General features: G+C 38.6%; 1 protein-coding gene across 1 annotated transcript; it reads left to right on the top strand.

The window, feature by feature from the left end:
- Window positions 1-2,945: 2,945 nt before the first annotated feature.
- On the top strand, window positions 2,946-3,854 carry LOC140859177 (putative germin-like protein 2-1). Its single transcript, XM_073260807.1, has 2 exons — window positions 2,946-3,093; window positions 3,207-3,854. Exons 1-2 carry the CDS (start codon window positions 2,982-2,984, stop codon window positions 3,740-3,742), a joined length of 648 nt encoding a protein of 215 aa, XP_073116908.1. The 5' UTR covers window positions 2,946-2,981; the 3' UTR covers window positions 3,743-3,854.
- The last annotated feature ends 8,083 nt before the right edge of the window (window positions 3,855-11,937 follow it).

Below are 11,937 nucleotides of genomic sequence, written 5' to 3'. Positions count from 1 at the left end.
AGGTGTCGTCATCGTGTTCGCTATTCTAGCCAGTTAGGTGGCGTCAACTGCTTCCTAAGAAATCATCTAATCTAGCTTGGGCACGTATCTTACTCCTTTTATCCCAAAAACCTGCTCCCTGAGAAATCAATGGTCTTCCTAATCACATCGTTACATGTTTGGAAAAAATGCAATTGTATGACATAATAAGCTGACTGGTGATTTAACATGCACTTCTTCAAACCTCAAAAAATACCAACAAAGTAAGTACTCTGTTCTTTAGGAATCATGATCACTCCTTACAGTTGCAGCATGAGGACGAAATGTTATAGATGGATTTCTTCGTATTTCTTTGTGTGACAGATGCAAGATAAATCTGCTCTGAAAGTACCATCTTCTAAAAATATTCTGTATTATAGATGTTCTGATATCGCTTTCTGTTCTTCCAGAAACCATCAAAGCTGAGCTACCGCCACCTGAGTTCGAAGCTGGGTTCTTCCTCCTGAGAACCTCGTTCTGGAGAATCGCCGTAGTAACCTCGTCCATCTTGATGGTGCTTTTCCACAAGAAGGGCAGTCACTAAGGACTCATACGAAGGAGGAAGCAATGCTAGCAAAACCAGGACCCTAGTCTTCTCCTCAATATTTTCGTCAATGCTGAGGAGGTCGGTGAGGATCTTCTGAAAGTGGCTTAGATGCTCCTGTACGCTCTGTCCCTCAGTCATCCGTAGTTGGTAGAACTGCCTCCAGAGAAAGAGAGTATTGGTGAGAATTTTACCATATACAACTCCTCGAGCTTTGACCACAGCACTGTCGGGGAAGTCTTGCTAAGCACATGGATCACCATCTTATCTGCTAGGTACATGCAGATGCTACTCACCGTCTGCATCTGTAGTCGTCTCCAATCCTACACCTCTATGGTGGTCGGCTTCTCCTCGCATAAGAGAGCATCAATTAGCTCTTACTGGATGAGCATGTCCTTCACCCTTGCCTGCCACAAGGAGAAATTGCTCTTTCCATCAAACTTGTTGATCTCCATCTTGATTGATCCTGTCTTCTCCATCTTCAATCTTGCTGACCACCACTGCAATCTGCGTCCTTGTACCACCTCGCTCTGATACTACTTGTAAGGTGGATGTCTGGCCAGGACACCATCTCGCAGGATCTTTTCGATACCGTGCGGCAAGAAGAAAGAAGAAATAAAATAGAAAACAACCAAATACGTGGATCAGCCAAAAAAGAGCTCGCCTCCACGGGACATGCAAACTTCAGTATGAGAAAAGAAATATTACAAGATGAGATTTCATCCTCAACTCTCATATATCCAATTTCTCCTTCACAGAAAGTTCTTCCTAACAAAAGCTCTCTCCTTAGGAAGACCCCCTGAACCCTTGAAGTGATCGCTGTCTGCTGTCGAGGAGCCTCACTCCTCTCGATATGATGTCTGCTTTCTCTCTGGTTTGGGTTTTCCGCAATTGACGAAGCTGTGCGCGACCACCAGGCCACCACTACATCGTTCTATTCCTTGATCAGTCTTTTAAAGGCTTAAAAGCCAATTAGAATAGGATTAGGAATCATTAGAGCACTCAAACAATTCTCCAGATCGTTGGATCGAAATCAGAAGCAACCCACACCCTCCGATCACGCATTGATCCACGGAATAGTTTGTGGACTGTGAGAAATGCATGAGAAATGCCCATGCGGTCCACTCGCTCTCCTGTGCACTATTCGGTCCACCGTGGATTGGGCAATCTTGGGCCCTGAACCCGCACGCTCGCATGGGCCTGGGCTGCGCCCGCATGCTCGTGCGCTTGGGCTAGGGCCCCGCCCGTGCATTGGGTCGGGCTCTGCATGCCCAGGTCGGACGCTGCCACACACCGCCGCTTCGCTGGCCCGCCACCAGCTGTTGCCGATCCTCTACTACTTCGAACTTCATGCCAGCTTCGATCATCCAGACTCTGTTTGGGATGATCTTAGTCTCGTTGGATTCCGTTTTTCGTCGAGGACCTCGCTGTGGGCTCAAGGTGGACCGAATCTTAAAGCATCAAATCCTAATATATTATTAATAGGTTAAAATTTGATTTCAAGTTTGAATATAACTTGGTTGATATTCGAATCGAATCGAGTCGAGCCGAATCGATTTCTAATTTTATCTATTTTTTATAAAATCGAAGTTTGAAATATTAACATCCGATCGATCTTGAATGAGTTTAAAGTCCGAATATTTAAATTAAGTTGAGCCTAAATTTTCAACTTCTCAATTTGATTCGGTTGGATTGCACTCTAGTTTTTCATTTTTTATTTTTTATTTTTATTTTTATTTTTATTTTTATTTTTGTTTTTGTTTTTGTTTTTGTTTTTTTTTTTTTTTTTTTTTTTTTTTTTTTTTTTTTTTGTATTGCGGTAACATGGGTTGCACTCTAGTTAACTCACCGTTGTGTTTTTGAATTAAACGTACGCTCAAAATTTTTCATGTAAAAAGCAAGGTGTCGTTGAGAAAATCAAAAAGATGAGGTGTCGGATACCACAAAAAAAAAAAAAATGAGGTGTCGTCACATCATTATTGCTTTGGAAAAAATGCGGTTGTATGGCACAAAAGGTCTCGTCAATGTATTCTCCAACAACTCCAAAGTATCTTTGTTGAAAGAAGACGGGATCAGAAATTATACATAATAATATAGAATAAAAGAAACCAGGATCCATGTGTGGATGGTTAACTCGACGCTGCAACCTTTCCTTCTCCCTTGTGTGACCACTCCGTCATAATTTTCTACCCACTGTCATCAGCGAGACTTCTTCAAACTTTTACCTTGTCAATAGAAAACCATGGCACGCAATTTACACAGCATGGTTTGATTTTCTTCTTTTTAATAAAGTCGCATGACTAAATCAAGCCTTGCAAAAGGCCTATTCCCAATCTCCCCCTATATATATCAACTCCTCCCATGACACCTTGTTCCATATCCCTTGGCTATTCTCCTGCTAGCTAGAAAGAGATAATAGATGGCTGCCCATTTCCTCTTCCTTGCTCTCCTTACTCTGGCTTCATCTCATGCCATTGCTTCTGATCCTAGCCAACTCCAAGACTTCTGCGTCGCTGATCTTAACTCAGATGGTACTCCTGCTCATCAACCATTAATTTTATGAGTTGTGACATTTGTAATTATGCATGCATAACGTATGGTTTTATGCATTCTCCAGTACTAATCGTTTTTATAATTGTTGCAGTGTTTGTAAATGGGTTTGTCTGTAAGGACCCGAAGCAGGCCAAAGCCGAAGATTTCTTCTTCTCTGGACTTGACAAGGCCGGTGACACAGGAAACAAACCTGGGTCTAATGTGACTCTAATCGCTGTGAACCAAATTCCCGGGCTCAACACCCTTGGCATCTCACTAGCTCGTCTAGACTTTGCACCCAACGGTCTCATCCCTCCTCACACCCATCCACGGGCTACTGAGATCCTTACGGTGTTGGAAGGCACACTCTATGTCGGCTTCGTAACATCCAACCCCAACAACCAGCTCTTCACTAAGGTCCTTAACAAGGGTGATGTGTTCGTATTTCCTCAAGGTCTCATCCACTTCCAATTCAACTATGGGAAGACCAATGCTGTTGCCCTTTCTGGTCTGAGCAGCCAGAACCCCGGTGTGATCCTCGTACCCAATGCAGTCTTTGGAGCGAAGCCACCCATCTCTGATGATGTTCTTGCCAAGGCCTTTCAGTTGGATAAGAAGACTGTAGATTGGCTCCAGGCCCAATTCTAGATGGACACCAGCAACTGGGCAACTGCATGAGAACTACTTGATATCTGATACTTGGATTGGCATTTTTTGTATTGTATGGTTTGAATAGGCAAACATTGTCCTTTTGTTTTCACATATTTGTTTGAGCTAAGGATTGATTTTTTTGTGTTGTTTGGTTTGGATAAGAAATCATTGTCCTTTTTTTCCATATATTTGTTTGAACCAAAATAGTTTGCTATATTTTATTAGTAAAGAGAAATACTTTTATCAGTTAATATTTGTCTTGCTTCTGGCATAGAGATCAGGATGGACTTCTCGTTGTAATGAATTGGCTGGGACTGCTCGTTTTAGTTGTCTCATCAACTTCAAAAGCTTCAACATGCACTTCTTCACCTCAAAACATACCAACAAAGCAAGCACTCAGTTCTTTAGGAATCATGATCACTCCTTGTGGTCACGCCATGAGGACGAAGATGTAAACGCTGAAGAAATATCGTCTGAAGATGTAAACGCTGCTTGTCCATTCATTTTAGTTGCTCGATCTGTGTTTAAGGTTTTCTGTGATTTCTCTTAAATTATTGACAATTTTGACACTGCTTAGCCTTTAGGTTTTTAATCTAAATCTTTGATCAGTTGGGCTTTCAGTTAACCACCTGGTATCTGACAATGCACTATAATTAATTCTACAATATAGATTGTTTACACTCAAAAAATTATTTTAAATAATTAGAATGGTATATGTATTTTTAACCACTTGATGCGGCTAGTCTCTCCAAATACTACGATTTTGATATGTAAGCAGTTTAAAGATACGAAGTCGCATCCAGTGGTTCAGATCATTGATGTTAGATCCCTATCCTTGAATCATAACCACTCCACAATTTGAGTAGAAACCCATACGCTGGATCCTTGTCAACCCTCTATTTTTATATACATATGTACATACATGTTAGACTACTACGTATTGTATATAGTGTATATTATATGCACGTAACCTTGGTGCTAAGCTTACATCATGATTATTGTGATCCCCATGTATATGTGGTTCTCTCCTGATACAATTCCAAGATAGAATGAGAGTTCTTCGCCAACCATTCTCTTGGCTTAATCCTACAACACAGTATCAGAGAATATTCATCGATCATTCATGCATCTCCAAAACAAGCTTCCCTCCCATCTCTGAAATGAGCTTCAAGACTAAGTCTCATACTACTGCTTTGAGATTTTGACAACATCATACTTTGATGGCTGCACTTATACTACTGCTTCGAGATTTTGACATTATCAAACTTTGATGGCTGCACACTCTATCTTCGGCTCTCTAGTTTTTTGGATTTGAGTTTCACATATTCATTTTCCACTGTTCACCTATGGCCATGTGAAAGTCATTAGCCTATGTGGAAACTTTTTATAAATTTAGCATAGTAGAGAGTGAGACTACATATAATAAACTCATGTAAAGCAAGAATAATCATCAATGAATGTAACATAATAGCGGTTTCTATCTTCAGAAACAGAAGGAGAAGGAACCCACATATCTGAGTGAAATAAATCAAAGGATGAAATAACTATGGACTTACTCTAGCAAAATGAAGTGTCACTTGTTTTCTAAGAACACAGCCTTCATAAGGCAGCATATCTAAACTACAAATAGAGCCTAAGACATCATTACGAACTAAAGTAGTAGAATGATAACTATAAATATAACCTAGATGACAATGCCAGATATCAAAATTAGAAGGGGACGGACCGAAGGCAAAGGTGAAAGAACAAGCCACATGCAAGTAGTCCATCAGATACACTCCATTATGGCAATGACCAGCACCAACCAAATGATCGGTTTGCTGGTCCTGCACAAAGCAATAGGATATGTATCAAAAGAGACAAAGCAACCATGATCAGTGTGTTGAGCAATAGGTAGTAGATTAATAAATAATTGAGGAATACAGTGGATGGAATAAGCAGTAAATTTGGTGGTCTTAAGATCACCCTATTGAGATGTGCATAAATGGGTACCGTCATCTGTAATAGTATGTGTGAGCACTGATCCAATTGGACCTGATTCGGCGTGAAGTCGGCAAGGCTTGCCGACTTCACCGCAATCTTTCAAAAAAAAAGGATAATTACAATAGGGGAACCTAATCCGCTGCTTGATCTTCAACCATCGAAGAAATAAGGCAACAAGGAATGACCTGATAGAACCATACGCTGAAGGGGTGGGTTGTTGGATTGATTACGCCGATACTGAAAGCCGGCTTTATCCATGGACAAATTGAATCTACTCCCTTCCCATTCTTTTCTATTTAAACCCATCACCTCTTGATCGAACCCATCATTGAATCCTCCGCCACGTACCTCTTCCTTCTTCCTCATCTCCGATGGCCGCTGTACCACCTTCTCGAACATCATCTCCTCCCTAAAATCTGGCCCTTCCTCTTCAAACCAACATAGCTCTATTTAGGAGAGCCTTTGAGTGTGAGATCCACCAAATTCTATCCACCGACCAAACCACGCTGCCACCACCATCTCCAATAAGCCTATTTTTCTCCCTTTTCTTTCCGGCCCTCAGTATCATCACCTTGGCACCGTAGGGAGTAACCCTTTTCTTTTTTTCTTTCAGATCTCCTATCACCATCGGCCAGACCACTGCCTCTAGACGTCGTCATGCCACATCGCTAGTCGCTCTGGCTACATCACAGCTGACCCCCACCCTCTTATTGTCCTTAGGAAGCCCTCAAGAGATCTTGGGCTCAGCTAAGAAAGAAAGAAAGAGAGATAGAAATAGAGAAAGAAAAATAAGAAAGAAAGAGAAAGTGAGAGAGAGAAAGCGAGAGAGGAAGAGAGAGAAAAGAGAAAAGGGAGAGAGAGAGAGAGGAAACTTAGCCAAGACCTGATTTGATTAAATCTAAATTTATCTTTTAATGACAAACTTAGACCGCCTAGATCTAGACCCCTAATTTGGACCTAAATCAAGCAAATCCAGTCCAAAAGTCCAACGGATCTAGATTAAGTATCACTCCATCCATATTGGTTGAGTTTGATCAAATAGATTGGATCTTGATTGCTCTTTCCTTTATAGCTTTACTAATTGATCAGATCGAGCCTAATTAGTCTAATTTTTAATTGATCAATGAAATAGATCTAATCAAAGATTTTGATCTACATCGAAAGGAGTAGAATCTAAGGATCAAGCCTTGTTTTAAAGATTGAGATTTTTGGATTTGACTGACAGTAAGTTTTCTTTCATCTCCAAATTTTTTCATACATATTTATATATTTAAAAATTAGATTTTTATATATAAAAATTATTAAAATATTTAAAACTATAAAAGTTTGAAACTATGTATTTATGCATGAAAAGTAATTGAAAATATTAGATCAAGCATGGTATCATTTTAGCATGATTACAAATTTGAAATAAGTTTATTTCTTTGTTTTAATATTGCATATTTGTAGAAACAAGATTATTCATTTTTATCCTTGCATGAATTTTGAATAAAAATTATCTTTTTGTTTCTGAAAATGAGATGTGAAAAACTTGATTTGATATTATTGTGAAATAAATTTGATTATTTGGTTATGATGAAATTATGAGAAAAACTCTCTGATTGATTATGATTTAGATTTAGCCGATGAGACCGATCATTAATCACATGTCAGAAACTAATTTCTTTCGGACCTAACCAGTCGAGATTAATCACTGATAGAGCTTGTTCTTCGAACCTAGCCAGTCGAAGCTAATTACTGGCACATGTTAATGTATCTTATGTCTATATTTCAGAACTAGTTTCTTTATCCTGTCATGGGACTAATCATGATCATGTGGATCAGAGCATAGCTAGTAGGGCTAGTTGCTGGCACACATTGATATGTCGCATATTTATTTTTTGAGGCTAGTCTCTTTTAGGCCTTATCAAGAGGCTAATTATGGCCATAGTCACCAAAGATAAGAGAGAATTTTTGGATTTTACTGACATGCATGGCATGCTTTGAAAAAAAATTATATTGTTACTATTATTGTTAAATTATTATATTTTAAAAATTACTTATAGTTAATCTCTCAAAGATATTAGTAACTTACTGAGCCTATAATCCCACTCCCTCTTTCTATTTTTTTTTAATTTTAGATCTAGAAGATTATATGGGGCTTATGACTGAGCATCAGGAGCATAGGATCTTAAAGGATATATGCATAGTTTATTTTAAATAAATATTGATATAATTATGATGAGACATTGATGAACTATATTTTATTTGAATCAATAAAATTAGGAATTTATGTTTACTACTAATGTATAGATTTGATATAATATTTTTTGAATGTAAAGGTAGGTCTTGCATATCTTTAGAACTCATCCTAAGGAGTGTGCGGCCATCATGTGCCTCATCTGTATGCTGGTTTGGGGCTGACAGTATGAGGCTATATAGGAAGAGGTGAATCGGAAAAAAGAAAAGAGGGAGCATCAAATGAAAGGATGCATTAGAGTCCAAGATCCAAGTGAAATTATACCTTTAGAACTATAGAGTGTTAAGATGCATGACTAGAGGGTGAAGCATCATTCTGTGGAGCTGTCGATGGACTTGCTTGCATGCTGAGAAATAAATTTAAAGAAAATGCAGTGAGGTCATGAGAGATCTAGCATCGATTTGATGAAGAATCCATAGTTTGCTACTATTCACTCTTACCAGAGTCTAGGACATTTAAAGATGGCTGATATCTCGGAGTGGCATGCACGAAAGTCTGAAATGCTTGATGCTTTAAGCATAGAGGCACTTGGAATGTTGTCTTCCACTAAACAGATTTCCATAACTTGCAAGTGTTTTTATTGATCATAACTTGATTTGATGCTCAATTGAGTGTTACAAAGCTCGCTTTATTGCCTGTCGATTTGAGCAGGAGCATGCATTGACTTTGGGTGACCTTAGTCTAGCTTGCAATGGTTTTAACTTGGTTTATTTTGTCAGCGCACATACGAATGAATCTCCACTTGAGAGCTCGGAAGAGATGGATATCCACTTGAGATCTATAAGAGAAGCTCACAATACTATCACCTAAACCATCACAAAAATTGGGTGTGCACATGCTTTAACAGACCGAAAGTATTTATGATTTTCTGAGAATAAAGATGGGAATACTTCCATAATATTCATTAAGATTATAAAATTACAGAAAACTGTCACGCCTCGAACCCAATACCGTGTCAGATACGTGATGGTCGCCACTCCTAGAGTAAGCCCTAAAGAATATGCAAGGTCAAAAATATTTCATTACAATCTCAACATCCATAATATTTAATTTCAACATAACTAGTAAAATTTACTATTTAAATTAAATTTTTTTCAATCTCTGATCAGGTACTATGACACTCTATCTATCCATCTGCTCATCCGTAAATCCAAGTCATAGCCAATCATAAACATCCTGTAACTTGAGAAGAAAAAGAAAGATGAAAGGGTGTGAGCTTTACAGCCCAGTAAGAATTCCATATCACACTGATATAATAATATAATATGAAAATAAGAATAAGCAATAAACATAAAATCTTGTTCAATATCCAGAATAATGCAAACATCTATAAATTATCTATCTTGTCAAAAGAGATGCATCATCAAATGTTAATGGGTGAAATACTTTTGTTCAACAATTGTTTTATATCTTATCTTTCATTTCTCTTTTCATAATCACATAATTTTTAACCTTTTCTTTCTAGCTCTGGACTAACCAAGTCTATACCTCAGTCATCATCGAATCAATTTTCACTTAAAAGCCTTTCAAGACTGTCCCAGATGAGCTCCTGACCGGTTGTCCCACGTACGAAAGCCCGTGAGAGGCTATCCAAGCATAAGCTCCTGGCGAGCTGTCCCAGGCATAAGCTCTTGGCGGGCTATTCCACATGACAAGGCTAGTCCATACCATATCTCTTTTTTTTTAATCATTATGTGTTGATTTTATCAAATCAATTCTGACTTGCATTATGATCAATTTAGATATGTCATATCCATATAATCATGCCATCAATTCTGATACATATATATTGACATAACATACTCATGCTCAAAATCATATAATAGTATCTTAGATAAATAAATTCATCGATCTCAAATCCGACGATGCCTAATGATGCAAGACCAACAGTAAAATACATATATATAATGGTGATCATGTACAGGGATTCTTACCTTTACGATGACTGATCCAAGCATAGAAATTAATGCTCTTCTTTGATTTATGAATTTTTCTAACAAGATTTCACTCGATATCTTATGCAGACAATCGTATCTCTTTATGACCTGATCAAATATAAAAATCATATATAGAGAAAATTATCAATAATCGATCCTAACAACAAATTCTAGGATCTCTCTTAAGATTAACAAAATTAAGATTTATCTATGTATCTCCCTCTATTGGTCCATAAACTTTTAAAGAGAGAACATCCATGAAGAGAGAAAATTTTAGAGAGAGAAATGGAGAGAGAATCTTCGTATCTTCAAATGATGCAATCATGATCGAGATCATCAGAGGTCCTATCAGGGTGACTTAATATGAATTAACCATTATTGATGTTATCAATTTTGAATATGGATCGGATCGGGATCTAATCTACATGAATTTCGAGCAATCTCTGATTATCATATTTTTATCTCAAGTTTATCCTAGGGTCTGTGATGCAATCAAGAGGGAGAGAAAGACCTAAGAGATAAAATTCATAAAGAGAGAAAAAAGGTCTAGAGAGAGAAAATAGAGAGAGAAAAAAGAGAGAAGGTAGAGAGAGGAAAGAGGGAGAAAGGAGAGAGAGGAAAGAGAGAAAATTCTCTCTATTCTTCCTTTCTTTTTCTTTTTTTTTTTTTCTTTTCTTTTTCTTTTTTTTTCTCTTTTTTCTTTTCTTTTTCTTTTTCTTTTCCTTCTTCTTCCCACCCTCTCTTGGGCCGAAACAGGGGAAGACCGACGAGGTCCCCCCAATGACCTGAGCTCCGATGAGGTGGGTGGTGTCTGACGGCAACGGGCAAGGCTGGCCGACATAAGGTTCGTGGCAAATTTTTTCTTTTTTTATTTTATTTCTCGAAAAATAGGGGATCACTCCTTTCTTCATGATTTTCGACCATTGGTCGTCGGTGCCAAGCACTCAAAGGAAGAGAGAGAGAGAGATGAGGGTCCGATCTCGGAGATGAGACGCCGCAACTGACGACGTCGGTGGCCGAAAAGGAGAGGAAAAGGTTTGGCTGAACAGGGGTTTCATGTTTCATGGAATTTTCTATCCCGACGGCCGGCGAGGAGTCTAAAACCATGGAAAGAAGAAAAAAGAGAGAGAAGAAAGATTAAACACTTACCTGAACTCCGGTGGCCTCTTCGACCTTCGATTTCTGACGAACACAAGAAGAGGGTGCCGCAGCTTCTAAGGGAAAAAAGAGGAATTTGAGCTCACGATCGTCGGTGGAGAATCGAGAGGGAGAGGGGAGGCTTATTTATAGAGGGTCCTAGAGTTCAAGAGTCCTAGAATCCTTCTCCAATCGAGATTCATCGGAGAAGAAGACTCCCCGAGTTCCCCAGTTTTTTTTTTTTTTTTTTTTTTTTGGACTGTGGGCTGATTCTTGGGCCCAATTGGCCGAGTGTTACAAAAACAAACACAAACAAAGGAGGAAATTGATTAAAAAACACATTCTCTTAAGGCTCTCTACTCAATTTGAAAGCTTAAGTAGCAAGAACATTCAAGGTCCATAGATTCCACAACGAATGCATTTCTTTTTTTTTTTTTATGAATATAGGAGGCAAGATCGCCACCCAGCGTTTATTAAAGATAGGAGATATTTACAGCAAGGAACAAGAAGTGGATAAGCGAACCACTTACTTCCCATTCCTACATGAACATTAGAAAGATTACAGAGCCTTATAGATCATAAGGCTACTGCCAACCTTGATGGTACATAAGACATGATTAGAAAAGGGAGGAAAAGAATTTGAACCAGACATCCTTGTGCAAGCTAGTGCTGTTTTGAATTTGAACCTGATTTTTGCATGCTCAGATACAGAACAACTGTCATAGAGACTGGACCATAGGTTAAGAGAAAAAGCAACTGAAAGGGGATGAAGCCAATCTTAGCACCTTTAGAGCTAATAATAGATCAACTAGCAGCGACTGAGCAAGTTGGTGAGACCTCCATGCTGCCAAACATACTCCAAAAAAATTCCTGACTCTCGTTCTTACCTCCATACA

The sequence above is a fragment of the Elaeis guineensis genome, chromosome 7, assembly GCF_000442705.2.
Source record: "Elaeis guineensis isolate ETL-2024a chromosome 7, EG11, whole genome shotgun sequence".
NCBI classification, from domain to species: Eukaryota; Viridiplantae; Streptophyta; class Magnoliopsida; order Arecales; family Arecaceae; genus Elaeis; species Elaeis guineensis.
This window is presented reverse-complemented; position numbering and strand designations above follow the sequence as displayed.